The 18,984-nt window shown below is 36.7% G+C and overlaps 1 protein-coding gene across 1 annotated transcript in view; it reads right to left on the reverse strand.

Moving 5' to 3' along the window:
* The window catches only part of LOC131155206 (exosome complex exonuclease RRP44 homolog A), a 68,020-nt gene that overhangs the window by 35,805 nt on the left and 13,231 nt on the right, over positions 1 to 18,984 (reverse strand). Inside the window, exons 11-16 of the mRNA XM_058108175.1 lie at positions 18,911 to 18,979; positions 18,218 to 18,343; positions 18,031 to 18,083; positions 2,372 to 2,478; positions 371 to 425; positions 152 to 251 (exon numbers count right to left, since the gene is read on the reverse strand). Of these exons, the coding sequence (XP_057964158.1) occupies positions 152 to 251; positions 371 to 425; positions 2,372 to 2,478; positions 18,031 to 18,083; positions 18,218 to 18,343; positions 18,911 to 18,979 (510 nt within the window). The remainder of the gene's footprint in view (positions 1 to 151; positions 252 to 370; positions 426 to 2,371; positions 2,479 to 18,030; positions 18,084 to 18,217; positions 18,344 to 18,910; positions 18,980 to 18,984) is intronic.

Raw genomic sequence — 18,984 nt, forward strand, 5'->3', positions numbered from 1 at the left:
CTGCTTGAGTTGTATCAATTCAGATCAATCATACAAAAGTTTATAAGTGGCAGAAGCAACCCTTCATTAGTAATAAACCAAATTCTGCACAGCAGGATAAGCTTTCATTTTACATTAAGAAAATAAATCATTTATAGCTTAAAAACGATACCAATATCAAGAAGATCGTGAGTCTCAGTGTCTATTTCAAACTTGACTTCAGCAGAAGCAAGAGTTAAGGCTCCTCTGTCAATACGCCTAAGCCTCATTATCTGCAAGATAACCCTCACAAACATACTTCATAAAGGAATCCAGAAAAATAAAATTCAAAAAAAGAGAAACTAAGATTAATACTCTTATCTTAGAATAAAACTATTCCAAAAATGCACACCTTTGCTAAAGCATTCATATTTCGCAAATCTATGGTCAGTGGATCCATCAACCGGCTGCAAATAATACGCAAGGGGAAAAATCATCAATTTACAACGCAGAAAAAGATAGAATATATGAAATGTAATTTTAGTAATGATAGGAGGAATATTGGAAACAAAGTTAAACTTGATGATGAAGAAATAAATAGCACTTATAAATTTCGATACCTTGGATCTATTATGCAAGCTGAAGGAGAAATTGAAGATGATGTAATGCATAGAGTTGAAGCAAGTTGGGTAAAATGGAGAAGTGCTACAAGTATGCTCTATGATCGTAGAATACCCTTAAAATTGAAAGGGAAGTTTTATAGGACAACTATAAAACCAGCTATACTATATGAATCGGAATGTTGGGCGACGAAGAAACATAATATTCAAAAAGTAAAAGTTGTCAAGATGAGAATGCTTAGATGGATGAGTGGTATAACATTGAAAAATAAATTAAGGAACGAACATATTCATGGTAAGTTAGGTGTAACTCCTATAGAAGACAAGATAAGGGAGGGACAACTCAAATGGTATGGACACTTGCAACGTAGGCCTCATAGTGCACCTATGAGGAAGAGTGACTTAGTTACTATGAGGGGCAGTAGAAGGGGTAATGGTAGACTTAAAATAACTTGGGAGGAGATAGTGAGTAAGGATTTAATATCCTTGAATCTATCAAAAGAAATGGTCCATGATCGCATAAATTGGCAGAAAATGATTCATACCCCACTTACTAGGACTAAGGCTTGGTTTTCTTGTTTGTTGTTGTTGTTACAACGCAAAAAAAGGTAGGCAGCTTAAAGGGAGAAGAATAATTGCAATATAATCATAAATTCCTTGAAAACAGAGATCTAACGTGCGCTGATATGCAAGCACTCATATGAACATGATAGTTTGAACTTCAAACTCAGATCTTCAACTGATGCGACCTAGATTTTTCCCTTTTTTTTTTTTTTCATAAAGCACTTCTTTATCCATTATCTCTACCAAATATATGGTATTTGAGCAGCAACCAGAACTCAAGTCATTATTCGTGGGTACTTAGACCAGTTTTGAGTTTAGTTCACTTGCCAGGTGACACCCAGACTGGTTCAGTTCAACCAACATAATATTCAGCCCATTTATTGAGTTGTAATTTTGCACAAAGTTTGACTTGTTCCCTCACCTTTTGCTTTGATAAATAGCCATTTCAGAAACAAGCACAATTTGGATATACAAAAAAGTGAAAACCACATTTAACAATTAAATCATAAAACTATCAATTTCTTCCCAGAAGGTCCATATCATCCTTCCGTCTCCAACTAAACTAATAAGCATCAATTTGCATCCTCACCAAAGCATTGTTTTTTCAGTAATACCATTCCTAGTTTCTCCCAAGTACTCATGCCTATCTAGCTGGAGTGTAAATATGCCACCTGATGATCCACTGCTAGCTCAAATTGGACAGAAGTATGGAACATTGGTACATGGAAAATATTGTGTTTAAAAAATAATCAAGAACAAAAATGTGGCTGCACCGTAGCTGAAAAAAAATCTAACATGGTTTAGTCAAATCTCACCAGTTTGCAACAAATCAAAAAGAAAATCTTTTCTTCGTCAATCAAAGTGTGTGTATGTGCGCACATGCAGAGAGGGGTGCAGGATCAATTCACACCCATGTAAGAATTAATAACTGTTATGCCATACTACAATTTTTCCCACAATCCATCCTTAACAAAACAATTTTAGATCTAACAGTCTATCCATGCTAATTAATTAAAATTTAATGTTATTAATAAAACAAATATCCATATGCAATCAACTTGAACTTTTTGCTCCATTAGATAATATCAAGTCCAATGGTTGATTAGATAAAATATAAAATGTAAAATATAAAAAGGTGGCAATATAAAAGTTTTAAGTGAATAGAAACACAGGCGTGCACATGAACACATTCCATGTATAATATAAATGAAGGCAAATGGTATGAGTACCTATCATCCATCCTAGCTTGAGCTTCAATATAAGACAATGCTGCACAAGATTTAATGATACTTTTGGTATATCTTGTAGAAATAATCTCTGCTTCAGGTGTCATTTCCTAAAAAAATTAGGCAATGCTGATGTTAGAATCCAATGAATACAAAACCCTGTCCAGGCAAGCATGCACAAGGGTAAAATATTACACACTTGCACAATAGCATACGTGATACAAAAATGGATATTCCTGTACCTGCACATGCATATGCTTATAATATATAATCAAACAATGGTCTTTTTCACAAGGAATTCCATGACACCTAATTCATGGTACTTGACATAAAACCTTTTCCTGACACATAATATGTAACATTTCATCTCATACCACAGGCACAGAGCCTACTACTTTCCAATACCATTAAAAAGGATAAAAAAAAAAAAGCATCAAATATGAAAAGAAAAAAAAAAGTTATGAAATGTTACAAACAAAAAATAAACATATAGTCACAAAATAAAGAGGGGAAATTCTAGACGACATTTGTGAGCGTAATTGTTTACACAAAATTGATTATCAATCATCGGGTAAAAGAAGGAGAGGAAATTCTCCAATATAAATTCCTCTAGGAGCAAAAGAAGAATATGATGATGATGAGGATAAGGATCACAATGATGAGGATGATAACAACAATGAAATGGTATGTGTCTAAGCCATAAATTTTGGTTGTCCCCTCTTAAAATAAGGCATCTCAAAGTCAAAAACTATCCCTTAGAATCATAAACTCATTAGAGATTTAACTTCGATTTTTCAATGCACCATATACTTGCATGAGAGACGCATTCTCCAAATCAAATGCAACATCCAGCGCACAAAGCTCCCACATCATATCAGGAGTCGAGGGAGGGCATGATTATATAGCCTCACCTCCACATGTGAAAGGCTTTATGACCTTTAGGTTTTGGTGTAAGGGCATAACACATAACATTGGGTCAAAGCAGGCCCTCCAAAACAAATAGAGGATTATTTGAACAACAAATCTAATTAAATTTTTTCTCAATAATAATACAAATTTGATAAGAGGATTGTTGAGCAAAGAAATCAAATTACCCAAAAAAAAAAAGGTTTGCCATTACAGCCACATTAAAAAGAAAAGTACGCCACAACAAAATCTACTAGTTCATTGCAATTGAAACCAAAACTTTTTTTTTCAATGAAAAAGAGTTTGAAGCCACCTGTCACGCTTGGAAAGAAAGGTCTACCCATCAAAAGCTCCACTGTTCCTTTATCTACATAAAATCTAACAAAAATAGCTAGTATCATTGGTCTTAAATTTTCATGAAAGTATCAAAAATTCCTTTAATCATCCCAAAATTTTGTATAGAAATCTTCGTTGTTGCTGTTGTTGTCAAATATTGTTACCCTTATTATTATTGTTATTTTTGTAATTGTTGTTGTTGTTGTTGTTAGCACTGTTGTTGTTGTTGAGGGGTCAAATAAAGAAAATTAGGTGAATGGATGACAAACAAAATGGCATTTGGCCTACCCCTGCATCTTCCGTGAATAAAGTTAATAGAAAAGACATGAAAGCTCAACAACCGACAGAGAATATGGGAGTATGGTTGTCTGATGCTGGAGGCAATGAGGCTTGGCTAAAAATGGCGGTAAAAGCAAGGCAACAAAAGTCAACGTGAATTAGACACTAAAAAGTGCTCAATTAATTATGATGGGAAGGGGCTGAAAAGGATATTTTGGTCTTAGCTGTGTAGTTTTTCTTTCTTTTCTTTTCTTTTCTTTTCTTTTCTTTTCTTTTTTCTTCTTTTTTGGAAAGAAAAAAAAGATATATTTCTTTATAGAGGAAAGAATGTACAAAGAGGAGAATAAGCATATCCTTCCAAGGAAAAAAGAAAAAACCAAAAAAAGATTAGAAAACAATCAAAATAAAACCAAATTCCAATCTCGCTGAAGATCTGAAAAGGGCACCACTTTAAACAGCGCGCTGCAGAAGACCATAAAGAAGCAAAGTACTGAATCCTGTTGCATAGCAAAGAACCAGATTTCTTCTTCCCTGAGAAAATATAATCACTCCTTTTCCATCCAAATTTCCCATAAAACTGCAAAAATTTCACAAGTCTACAAAACCAAACCATCTCCATTCTTCCCAAATCCTGTAAAAGAGATATGTAATAAATCCTCTACAGAAACTGGGAAAACCATTTCTCTTTTTTTTTTATACAATAATAGAATATGCACTACATAGAGGGATGGGGTTACTAAACAAACCTTAATCTTTGGGGTTCCTTTGGCCTTCTAAATAAAAAATAGAGAAGAAATAACGAAGTGGAATGGATCAAGAATTCAAAGAATGATTTACAATAAAAAAACCTCCGAATGATCCAAAAGACCTAGAATGAACATCCCTCCCCAAAGAAAGATGACAATTATGATAGCTCCACCAACTCCCCATCATTAAGAAAGTTCCTAAAATGGAGATTCCAAGAATCCAAAGGAGTAGTCAAATCGCTAGAAAAGAAAAAAATAACACTATTCTGCCCTAACCTCAATTGGAAGAGACGAGGAAAAGATGTGGACAAGACACAGTTCCCCAACCATGGGTATTTTCAAAAACAAATATGATATACAATAACTGCCCCCCCCCCCCCGGGACACAGCTTACAACTTTGTTTTTTGGTTATTGGAATCAGTTAGAATTGCATCGAATAGAAATTTAAATTCCTCACTAAAGAACATTTTAAACTAGTATTGGAATCCCAACCATGCTCACCAAACCCAAACTTACTTCTAAATTTCTAATAACTCTATGCCAAAGGGAAGAATCTTCTAGGGCAAAATACCATAACCATTTAGCTAAAAGAGCCGTATTTTTAGACATCAACTTACCAAGACCCACCCCCCCCCCCCCTCCCTCTCCTTTTTAGACCTGCAGACCTCTTCCCAACTCACTAAGTGATCCCTATGACCCCCAACACCAAACCACATGAAATCTCTCATTTTTTCCCAAGTTTGCCAGCAAACCCCACAAGAATCTTAAAAACAAACAAGTAATACAATGGGATACTAGATAGACAAGCCTAAATAAGAGTGATTCTACCTCCAAGAGAGAAAAGATCCCCCTTTCTAGACATCTAATTGCTTCATCATCCATTCCAAATCGTATTTGAGAAATACATAGATATAGGATTATCCCACAAAGGAGCCCCTAAATAAGTCAAAGGCCATTGCATGCTTACCCATTTGTTTTCATACATACCATCATTTTCAAAATTACTAATCCCCTCCAAGCCTTCCATTGGAGGTGGTGGCACATGCATTAATCCCCAAGCAAATCAGAAGATTCAGAAGCATAGTAATGCAGGGGCAGCATCAAGGTGCAGCAGCCATGGGAGAGATTAGAAGAAATAGATGAGAGGAAGGGAGGGGAAAGGAGGAGCGAGGAGATATAGGGGGGAACTCACATTCAATTCCAATTCAAATTCATCAATAACTCCTACATCATGGCTTTCACACACTAATTGTAAGAAAGCCTCTAAACACATGAAATTACACATAAATCCCTAAAACTGAATTACATTACAAACATGCCCCAACATTACATAAATATTACAAACAAGCCCCCAAAATACACATAATACTATACTAATTAAACTAAACACATGATAAACTACTAATTAAACCCAATAATTCTCAATACAATTCTCCTTAAGTAGTCTCCAACATGGATCTTCCCAAAGTCTTGTTTCTTGTCCTACATCAACTCTCCCCCAATTAGAAAAAATTCAGCCTCGAATTTTGAAATGTTGGAGGATCCAAAGGGAAAAGCAAACTTGGACTCTTCAAAAGCTAGCGCTTGAATGAGACAAGAAACCAGATTCCATTGGCAGTATGATAGACTTGACTTGAGAATTAGCATTAATGAACTCACCGAGGATGACAAGCTCTACAATAGGAATGTTTGAAGGACTTTGGATGTCTTCAAACACATTCATTGCCTTGCTTGTAGTGTTCTCAAATTGAGTAACTTTGACATGATCAATAATCTCAAATTCTTTGTCCTCGTTGGTTGGTAGAGCAAGCTTCAAAATGATTTTCTTTCCATCATAATGGAAGACATGTGTTCTTATGTCCTTGAATCACACCCAAATCATCCAACCAAGGAGTACATGGCCAATCTTCATAGGTATGATACAACACCAAACATTATCAAAATAGTCACCCATTTGGATAGGTTCCAAACATCTTTCATAAACATATATGTTAGTGTTATCATTCCAAGATATGTCATAAGGCTTTGAATGGGGTTCCGAATGAAGTTGCATACAAATAACTCTGTTTCTAGAAATCACATTCATAGGGCATCTTCCATGAAAAATGAATTTGCATACTTTTTCCCCATACCTAAGAAAGGTATGGAATGGCTTGATATCATGCTTCGAGTACGACAAAAGCCATTCATTTTTCCAGAAATCTGTCACCATATTGCAGGAATTATACATACATAATGCAACTATATATCACCAAAAGCCTTAAAACAATTTGCCCACAACCCTTCCTCTTAATTTCTTAAAAACTGTCTTTAGTTCACCTTTGATATTGATTCTCATGCTGAAATGAAACAAATTCACAAAGAAAACTCACAAACACAGTGAGGCAAACTGAATTGTTATTGCTGGCAGTGACAACTCCATGCTCCAAAGCGCTGATGGTACAATAATTCATTAATTTCTAGTGTTTCGTGTCAAATTATTGCACCTGCTTGCATTATGTTGTGTCCGTGATCAAAAGACCATGCTGCATATCAAAATATTGTGGAGAAAACACAAATTTCTCATAGCTAGGAATAAATTTTTCACGATTCTGGCAGCAAGAGGGGAGTCTGGCAGAATCCCACTCGCATTCGCTGGCATATGGAGCACATGAGCCGCCGGCAGCAACTTTCTGGAAATGATTTTGGGGCAAAGGGAGATCAATGAATGGGGAGTACAATGGAGTTGGTGGTGTAATGAGAAAAGCACAGGAGGACAGGGCTTTCAAAGAGCCGATGGTTGGAGATGCATTGTCTAGAACATCAAGTGTCCTCCAGTGGTGAGATGGCTATGAAAATTTGAGGTGAAGGGTTTCGGGGAGTTCTGTTTTTGGTGATGTGGGTGGTGTTATAGAATCTAAGCTGGAAATTAGAATTTTCGAAGAATGGGACACGACTGGACTTCAAAAAATGTTCAGAAACTGCAGAACTGTTTCCCAATTTAAAAAAAAAAAAACTGAAATTCAGAAATAGAGAGAGAGAGAGAGAGAGAGAGAGAGAGAGAGAGAGAGAGAGAGAGAATTGAGAAACTGATGGAAAGAAAAGAAGAACATAGGTGGTTGGACTTTGGAGGAGTTGCTGGACAGAAACTGCCAAGAGAGAGTTGATAAGAGTTACGGGAGAGAATTAAAGAGAAAGAAGAAGAGCAGGAGAAGAGAAACAGAGAAGAAGAAAGAGGATAGAAGGCTGCTGGGCAGCAGAGGATAAAGGACAGAACAGGAGATCAGAACAGAGAAGAGAGGAGAAGAAGAGAAGAAATAAGAAATAGAAAGAATCAAAAGAATTAGGAGAGAAAATTAGAAGAAGAAGAGGGGGAGAAGAGAAGGGGATGATGGCAGATTGAACTAGAAGAATGGGGATTGAAGTTGGGCTCTGATACCAAAAGATGCAGGGGCCGCATCAAGGTTTTGCAGCCATAGGTGAAATTGGAAGAAATAGAAGAGAGGAAGGGAGGGGAAGGAGAAGAGAGGAGATACCAGGGGGGAACTCACGTTCAAACCCAATTCAAATTCATCAATAACTCCTACATCATGGCTTTAACATGCTATTTATAAGAAAGCCTCTAAACACATGGAATTACACAAACCCCTAAAAATAAATTGCATTACAAACATGCCCGAACATTACACAAAATTACAAACAAGACCCCAAAATACACATAATACTATACTAATTAAACTAAACACATGAAAAACTACTAATTAAACCCAAACAATTCTCAATACAATTCTTCTTAAGTAGTCTCCAACATGGATCTTCACAAAATCTTGCTTCTTGTCCTACATCACATAGCCATATTGTTCCAAATTTCATCCAAAAGCAAACCCCATCACAATCAAAATCACTAAGATTCCACTGTTATTGTCCGTAACATACCCCCCCAATTTTTTATTTTCTATTTTATTTTATTTTTTATAACCCTCTGACTAGTATCACCCTTCTAAACAATTGGCTCTTCCACCATGCTTTAACTTTATCCTAAATCTCTCGGAAGGAATTTTTTTTATCCCACTGGAAGCAACTAGCTTTTCTTTGAACTTCCTCATCATTTCGACACACAACTGCATTGCCTTCAAATGAGCATAGACCTTTGAACCCTGAACTAATTACAATTTTCTTCCATACCAGTAGCTTTTTCCTCCAAAACAACATTATTCCCCAAAATCTTGTCCTCACAAGATTTTTGTTTCTTTATAGAACCCCCCCCCCCCACCTTCTTCCATTGTAAAAGGCCTACTATTATTATAATTGTTGTTGTTGATATCTATTATTGTTATTGCCATCATCGTCGTCATCAACGGCGCGCCTTGGAATCGTCGTCGTCATCAACGGCGCGCCTTGGAAAAGTCCAGCTTTTTTTTTGTTTTTTGGAATCTATTATTTAGTAAGGGTTATAATTGTATTTCAAAAGAGATTAGGAATGGAGTTGTAATTCCCATCAATATAAGATGGAATCACCATTCCATTGGATAGGGGAATTAGTTTCCATAAAGGTGGGGGAATTCAGCCAAAATGCAATTCTGCCCTCATTTTTGTAAACCAAACATTGAAATCAGTTTCTGATTTTTTATTCCATTCTAAGCCCCAATTCCACAAGCCAAAAGTAGCGTAAGAGTTTGGCAAAAAGGTTGCAAATTGGTTGAAATTCTGGAAATTATCATAATTGACATATTATTTTTAATAGACATAAATAATGCGTGGATAATTGTGCAATATGTAATGTAAGAAAATACGTGACATCCATGAAGTGGAATAATATGTTTGAAAGGTCCAACTTACAACTTCTAAAACTTTCATCAATAACTTCTCAAAGCTCCTTCAAAAAGCTACAAAACATGATGCAACTAACTTTTACTTTTAAAATGGAGAAGTTCATCCAAAAGGAAGTCATACTTTATCTAGCTTCATTTTATTCTCTGACTATGACCTCAAAACATCATAAGATTTTTCAAATAATATCATCAAAATCCACATTCCTTACGATATGAAAGTCAGATTCAAAGAAATTGTTCCCCTCCATGTGAAGATAGTCACACACTTAAGACGTCTTTACTGGCCAACAAATTATCAAGTAGGGAATTAGAGCAAGGGTTGTGCGCATGCAAAGAAGAACACGTTAAGATGAACTCGAAGAAGCCCTCTAACTCTACATATGAATTTCCAAAGCCTTACTGATGCAGAACAGCATCAAGGGATTGCATCCAAGTTAGAATGTGGGAGAGATAGAGGAGAGAAGAGGGGAAGAAGAAGAAGGAAGAAGGATGAGAAGGAAGGAGATACAGTGGGGGGGGGGGGGGGAATAACACTTCACTTTCAATTCAAATTTGTGAAAAATGGCTTTCACAACTTGTTTATAAGAAAACCTAAATAGTAAGAATTACACATAAACCCCTAAAAGTACATGAACTAAACAAATATATATCTACTACAAACCCACCCCCAAAAACACTTAATCCCACTACTAGTTAAACTAAACATACACAATAAACTAATTAACTAAACAAAATAATCCCTTGATCAATTATTTTGAATTAGTCTCCAACAAGGGTCTACCCTTTTTTCTTGACCTAATCAAATTGTGCCCCAAATTTCAAAATGTTGGAGAATAAAAAATAAGTAGCAATGAACTTGCCCTCTTCGAAAGCCAGTACTCGAGTGAAGCAAGAAGCTAAATTTCTTTGGTAGCACCAATGACTTGATTTGAGAAGCCATTCCTTTTTCCAATAATTTGTCAGTTATCACCATGCTGCTTTTCATTTTTACTGCAGCTAATCCCAGTCAAGCATGTGGATTCAGGGCTTGTTTCTTGTCCAGAAGACTATATCAATATGCTGACGTGGCAGGGTTGATAACATATTCTGATGTGGTTGATGACAAGTCAGGGCATGGTGGCTTACTCATCAGCTGATATGGTTGGGGTTAATGAAGTTGGTCTGGGCACAGTGAAAAACAGGCCTTGCAGTTTAATGCATAGGCTGGTTTTGAAAAAAAAAAATGGGCTTGTAAATAGAGAAAAGAACTGGGCCATTTTAAGAAAAGACCGGTTGGGCCTTGCAATAAACAAAAGATCCAGATTTGGTACCAACAAAAGAGAGAGAGAGAGAGAGAGAGAGATAAGGGAGGGGTGCCTGGTTTGGGCATCTAAAAAGCAGGCCAAATAGTGCACCTGTGAGAAGAAGGGAGCTTGTTACTATTACTAGTACAAGAAGAGGAAGGGGTAGACCTAAAATAATGCGGAATGAGATGGTAAAGAAGGATTTAATAGCTTTAAAGCCATCTAAGGTTAATGCCTTTGATCATGTGAATTGGTGGAAAAAGATTCATGTAGCCGACCCCACATTGTGAGACTTAAGACTTGTGGCTGTTGTCGTTGTTGCTGTTGTAGAAAGAGAAACAGAACCTGGTTTGCACCCCCACTCACCGAAGCTGGAACTTAAGATGAGTGAGTCACCAGTGGCGAGGTTCCGGCAATTCAATTGGGACTGTAAGTAGATCAGAGGATGCCAAGTTAGTAGCATTGGAGGCGTGATGCAAAAAAACACACGGAAGTAGGGATTTTGAAAGGCCATGGGAAGGAAATCATTTTACGGCACATGGGACAAATGTGTGGTCGTACAAGAATGAACTTTCGGTGACGCATTTTTTGGGGTCTCTAATGGTGACGGAGGTGCCATGAAAATCTTCTAGAAAAGGGATGTTCGAGAACTAAGGGCAAAACTATATATATATATATATATATATCAGAATTGAGACGGGAAATTGAATATTTGCAGATGGTGTGGTGACAAAGAGAGTGATGAATGGAGAAAGTCTAAATATGTGGGATAAAAAATGGAGAAGATTGATGGAATGGAAGAATATGGGGGAACAGAACAGAAGATGGAAGGAGAATGAGGAAAGGAAGAAGAGCAGTTGTTTTGAGGATTCTGAAGAAATCTGTATACTGCAGATGGGTAATAAGGGGCTGGAAGTTAACAGGAGAGGAAGAAGAAGAGAATCAAAGAGATTCAGAGAAGAGAATTAAGGGGGAGCATAGAATGAAGAAGAGAAAAGAAGAAGAAGAAGAAGAAGAAGAAGATAGGAGAAGGGGGAAAAGAAGAAAACAGAACAGAGGAGAAAGTCAGAAGCAGAACAGGAGAAAGAGACGGACAGAGGAGTACAAAACAGAACAGAAAAGAAGGGAGGGAGGAAACGGACAAAGTAGGAAATGAAAGAATAGAGATCATGGTGGGGCTCTGATAGCAAACAATGCAGACCAGCATCAAGGAATTGCAGCCAAGAGAGAATGTGGGAGAGATGAAGGACATAAGAGAGGCAGAAGGTGAAGAAGGAAGGGAGGGACGGAGACATAATGGAGGGAAATCACACTTCACTTAAAATTTAAATTCATCAAAAATTCTCACATGGCTTCCACAACCTATTTATAAGAAAGCCTAAATTACAAGAACTACACATAAACCCTTAATAAAATTAATGAAATTATAAATGAACCCCTAAAAGACCTATCTACTACAAACAAACTCCCAAATACACATAATCCTATAAAAAAAATTTAAAAATGGATAAAGAAAGGAAAATATATTGAGAAGGCATCAAGGGAATGCCAGCCCATGGTACAGCAAGTCAAGCACCCTGAAGGGTGTCACAAAGATCAAAGATTGCATTATAGTCATTAACAGTCCCATTAACCCGTTATTGACCGCTGTAAACCAGTGTTCTTTGTTGATCTGGAGTGCTGAGGTTGATTTTTTAAACACTCTCCTATTCCTCTCTTTCCAAACATGCCAGAAAATTGCAAGGGGAATGATGGACATAGCCTTTTTCTTCTCTTCTGTTATCTGAATCCCTTTCCAGGCCCAGAGATCCCCTCCCACAGAATTGGTGGTAACTCACCATTGCCCAATCAGAGTCAACACCATATTCCAAAGATTCCTGGTCTAACTGCAATGGAGGAGGATGTGCTCCGCTGATTCTGCGTCAGCCATGCAAAGAGGACATCTGTTGGCGACTAACAGACCCCTTCTTTGAAAAGTATCCAAAGTCAAGATCTTACCATGAGTTGCCTCCCAGGCAAGAAAGGCAGCTTCTGCAGGGCAGCTGTCTTCCAAATCTGAGTCCAAGGGAAATTAAAGCTGTTTTGACTCCAAGGGAAAGAGCTTCCTGCAGAAGGATCTAACACTGAAGACCTGCTTCTCATCTAAGGCCCAAACTGGAAGATCAGTACTATTATGCTGCTGGAAGCTGTACAGAAATCTGTAGAAGTCTGTGACCTGGTTGTGTTCCCAATCTTCCACATTTCTAAGGGGACGTTCCAAAAGAGCCCCTGATCTGAGGTTTGGAGGTGTTGACTGGCGCAAGCATCTTTGTCACAGGCCAAGTTGTAAGTGGCTGGAAATAAAGACACTGAGGGCTTCCTGCACACCATACATCAAGCCAAATAAATATTATCCCCATTCCCCACCTGAAATCTAATACAAGAAAAGAAATCATTCCAGCCTTTCCTGATGAAATTCCACACCCCCACATCATGTGGTCCTCTACAAAAATTAAATTAAATGCACATAATCAACCAATTAACTAAACACACTAATCTCTTGATCCAATTCTTCTGAATTAGTCTCCAAAAAGGGTCTACCCATGGTCCAGCTTCTTGCCCATGATCACCCACCCAGAACTCAACCTCATCAGCTTGAGGGGCCCAACCAATCCTACCAATTCTGCTCTTTGCCACAATTACATCCCTCCACAAATTACCTTGCATAGATCCATTTTTAAGAACTCATTAAGTAGATCAATTAGTTTTCTACCTACAGAACCCAAGTGTCTGGCAGCCCATATCAATGTCACATGACTCACATCCAGCTTAAGACAGAACTAAGTTGCCTATTGGAACCTATTAGAAGGAAAGAAAAAATCAGGGACGAGTGGAGGACTAAAACCCCTCGCATGGATTAGAGAGAAGGAAATATAAAAATCTCACAGGGCAATTGTAGATTTCAATTTATCCCCACTATGTCAGACGGTCTTGATATTATATTGCTGCTATATTCTTGTTATGTGTGCTTGAATCCGTATAGAATCTATTTTTATCAACAAAGTGGCGAAGCCAAGAAAGGATTATAATTCTCAACCCTTCTCTTGACCAGGTCAAGTCTTCCCTTCTTTGAATCCCCTTGAGCCTTGGAGAAACAGAATTCGCAAAAGGGAGCACATAATAAGAAGATAACAAGGCTAGATGGCGCTCTTTTAACAAGAGTGGAGTCTAGCTCCATTGGAAAGACAGATTTCCACATGGGCAGTTTCCCCTCGAATTTTCCAATCATATGATCGTCATATGATCCCATATTGTTATAAATTTAAATTTGTCTCCAATGAAAACACAAATAAGCAATAAGAAGTTGCCCATTGCTGCAACCTAGACTCTAGCTGACAAAATCCCACTCCCACATTCCCCTCGTGTATCTCACTTTTTGCAACATTGATTTAAGCCCTAAGACCACCTCAAAGCACAGGATAATGCATCTAAAGTAAGAATTTGAATGCACTCTACTCCAAAAAAAGTAACAATAACATTAGAAAAAAGAATGTGGGAGAGAAATTTCCCCAGCTCTTGTCTCCCCCACTTTGAAGCCTTATATGAAACACTCAGCCACCACAATATCCATCATTCTACCAAAAACTTCCATGACCAACTCGAAAAGGAAAGAAGCCAAGGTTTGTCAGAAGCAAGGTCTTAAATTTTGATTTCGACTCAACTTTCGAAACTCCAAAAGTACAGAAATTTCGACGGAAATTTCGATTTCGATTTGAAAAAATAATGGAAATCATTAGTAAAACATGGAATTTTTTATGAAACTTTAGAAATGATTAATAGACATAGTAATATAAGTTTTAGGACTAATATATTACAAGTAAATACATCTATGTTGTGTATAAGGCGGAGAAGTTGTAATATAATATGTGCGTCAAACATATTTGCAAGAATTAAGATAATGTACATTAAAAATATTTAGTGAATCAGTTAATACAAATGAAATACATAAATCATTTAAATATTATTTATTATACAAATAATGCTAATTTAGAAATGAATGGTTAAATAAAATGTTGTTATAAGTTTATTTTTTCATATAATTTCAAAAGCACATGTAATAATCATTTGTTTCAATAAAAATAAATAAAATAAATTAATAGAGAAATTTCATTTCACTCAAAAATCTCTAATTTGAATTTCAAGGAAATTTCATTGCATAGTTCAAATTTCGACAAGTTTCGCTAAAATTTCAAGATTTCGATAAATTTCAGATGATTTGTTGAGATTTCGACGGAAATTATGAAAGACGGAAATTGACTGCCATTTCAATTTCAAGGGCGACAAAAATCAGAAATTTCGACAATTTCATGGAAATTTAAGACCATGGTCACAAGGTTGCCTTGTCCAAAACCCATCAAAAAGAGAAGCATTAGGAAGCAACATTAACCAGCACAAATCTACATGACAAGCAAAAGAAAATATCAATAAGCACAAGAATAATATAATCTGCATGACCATAGACCTTCTAACCAGTGAATCAGCCTCAATCTTTACTTTTCATTTTTTCCTTATCGCAAAAGAAGAGATTTCATTGATAAGAGAGAATTTACAAAAAGAGAAAAGGAATTCTCCCATCAAAGTACTGAAAGAAAACAGAAAAAACAAACTAATAAAACAAAAACTGGAACAAAAAAAAACACAAAATTCAGAGCAGAAGATTACTCCAGTCTCACTGAATATCCAAAAAAATAACTCCCTTTAAGCAACCAAACCCAACAAACCATAAAGAAGCCAGGTAATGAATCCTCTCCCAAACCAACTGCCAACTCAATTTTCTTCCTGAAAAAAATAGGTGCATTACCCTGCAACCATAATGCCCACAACACTGCAGAAATACCACACTTCCATACTGTCTTCCACTCCTTCCTTCTACCAAACCCCTCAAACGAAATCAACAACAATTCCTCCATCAATGCCAGACAGAGCCAATATTCTCCCATCACACCAAATAAACTATTTCAAATTCTCCAGGCATAGTCACAGTGTAAAAATAAATGAGGCGCCATTTCAGAATTCAAATAGCATAACACAGACATCCGGATATAAGGCCCTCAAAGGTTGTTAGTATTGATTTTATCAAGCACAATCAGTCATATGAAAGCCTCAATTTTTGGGGGAGCCTTTGCCTTCCAAATAGAAGAATTAAAGGGGAAACAGGAATTAGAATGGGTCCAAAACTCAAAAAAATATTTACAGGAGTAAACCCCCAAATGATACAATTCCCAATACCAAGTATCCCTATCTGAAGAAAGATGACAGTTGTTCAATACCAATAACAAGGATGAGAGTTTCAACATTTCTCTATCGTTAAGAGGTCTTCTGAAATGAAAATTTCAAGAGACCAAATGGCTACCTGAATCAACCACAAAGAAGGAAAATCGTACTATCTTGCCCTGAGCTCAAATGAAAGAGACGTGGGAAAGACATGCCTAGAATATCATTCCCCAACCATGGATCTTTCCAAAATCAAATCCAAGAAAACATCCCCACCACAAAATTAATGTGAGGCGTAAACAAGGGATAAATTTAACAAATAAATCTCCAAGGGCTCTCCAATGAACATCTCAAACTACCATTGGTACACCACCCATTCTCACCCACCCCATACTTGCTTCTATTCACTATATGCCCCAATCTCTCCACCCTTCAATCTAGAATCCACACATATATTAACAATAAGTGCAAGAATAATAATGTACATGAGAAAAACAATTTAGGGGTCTACGACTCCTATTGTTCCTTGCTACCACCTTTTTAGGAATGAGAGTCATGAAGGTAGCACATAGTCACTAGAAAATGCTCACATTAGTGAACCACAAGTTGGTATGAACTTTCCAAAATATGGTACACTTTTTATCCAGAATGATGAATCTAGCAATCAAAAGTTCTATTCAATATGTCACATTTTTTTTATTAGTAAAAGGAGATACTTAACACATTATAATTCTATCTTCAGTTACTATTCACCTATTTCACAGAAGAAAAGCCTTGTAGATTTAAAAACACCTCAATCCTCTCCAAAATACACAAGTATCATTACACATTTTTCACCAATATATCGCTATACATACAGACCTAACATGCCACATTTTAAAGCATGTGTCATACCACAATCCCATTCCACAAACTATCTGCATTCTAGGCAACATGAAGGTAGCACATACACAAGAAACAATTCCCATTTGCATAAAAATCATTGAACATATTACCCCTCACCACCTCCCAATTACATTGCAAAAAAACATAGTAATCCCTTGAGGTTCCCAGGCTTTGTCACCATCAAAGTCCCTTTCTTCAAAGGGTATCTATAATATCACATCATATTGTCTTCCAATTCGAAGCATTCTCATATAATTACAAAGAAAGACACTCACTGTAATCATAGATTGCGCTCCTCACACCCTCACCCCCACCCCCAAACCCAAAAAAAACACACAATTTCTTAGAATAGTTTACAATTGATTTCCACATCATGCAAGAAGTTAAAAGCATTGTAAACATTGCCTAACCAATGACATTGTGTTCCTATGCCCCTCCCTCAGCCAGAGGGCTCCAGATTTTTGGCACCAAGAGAACTCTTCAATTAAAGCCACCTAAGCCAACTCCGCCCTTGCCACTAGTTTTCTTTCCCCTTCACTATCAGTATCAAGTAAGCTCCCCCAAATCTCCTTGTCAGCCCCTTAATTTCCTCAAAAAGAGGTTCTCCTCTTTCAGAAAACATCACTGAATACATCTTTCTTCCATTTCCTCAACTCCTTCAAAAGCTTTAGCTTTGTTGCAACCAGAAAACTAGCATTTTGTTTGATTAAAAACTATTTATTTCTATTTTTAAATAGCTATTGCAAGAAAATGTCTGCCCATCCCCCTTTCAAATTCATCCAGAAAACATACGGCTAAGTAACTAAGGAGAGAAACGTATATGACATACTACTGGATAACAAGTACGTGATCATAGCACAGGCGCACTAGCACACAGCATGGAGGAGTGCACCATAGTATTTTAACAGCATATTGCATAGCATATGCATCACAGCATATTGAGAGAGAGAGAGAGAGAGAGAGAGAGAGAGTCAATAAACAGGGATTTTCAGCAATTGTTGACCTGCATTGTCCTAGATTAGCTAAAATGAATTGCATATACATTAGATATTTCCCCCCTCCAATGAAGAAAATCACTAGATACATAGACTTTAGTATGTCATAAAGGTGCTAATCATTGTCAGATGTCTAAATGACATATAAGGGGTAAAAAAGCAAGTACCCAAACAACTGAGAATGCTAGCCTCTCTACATCAGATCGAAGAGAACATATATCTGCAAAATATAATTTCTATTGGAGTAAGCTTTGGCTCCAAATTGCCAGCATCCATAAAAGAAATTATTGAAATGCACGAACACTGAGAATTATAAAAGCAAAAGACTTGAAAATTTTCTAAATAAAAAATTACCTTCTGTTAGAGGTTTTGGAAGCATATCGATTCGGCGCTCAACAAGGTAAACAGAAGTGCCCCTCTGTGCTGCTTCGTCATCAAGGGGAGTGCCCGGATGAACAAAATTCGTTACATCAGCAATATCTTGTTAAACATCATTAAAGATAAACACTGAAGGGCCAAATGCATGCTTCTCAAAAGAACTATATCTGAACCAAAGGAAAATGGGACAAACCAATGCTAACAAAACTTTGAAGCACATATCATGTTTGCACAAAAGATGAAGGAAAGAAGCCATCGTCTTAAAGAAGTAACAAAAATAAATAAATAAATAAATAATTTTAAACAAATATTAATGCAAAGTGATCTGTTATATGTTTTGGAAAAGGACTTTAAATGACAGAAGTTAATGCCCATAAATCAAGGAAACTAAGAGCAGTAAGATTCCCTTTGATCACAAGAAACAAAAGAATAGAACAATAGAAACTAAAAGATAGGTAGGCAGCTCCTCCAGAAACAAACAGAGAAGACAAACAGACCAGAACAGCACAAAAAAGAGACCCATCAGTGCACAAGCCTCAAGAACCAATCTACAAGATCAAGAGAAAACTACAATGGCAAATGGCCCAATAAAAAACGGAATAAATAGATCTTAAGCTTCAGCTATGCCAACAATTTTCATGTAGAGAAAGCTGGCTACTTAAAGGATACGAACTCCTACTTCAAAATTTCCATTTGGAAGAGCCGTACAGTGCAGTGCATCATCAATATCCTTGCATCCTGCA

This window comes from Malania oleifera, chromosome 1 (genome assembly GCF_029873635.1).
Source record: "Malania oleifera isolate guangnan ecotype guangnan chromosome 1, ASM2987363v1, whole genome shotgun sequence".
NCBI classification, from domain to species: Eukaryota; Viridiplantae; Streptophyta; class Magnoliopsida; order Santalales; family Ximeniaceae; genus Malania; species Malania oleifera.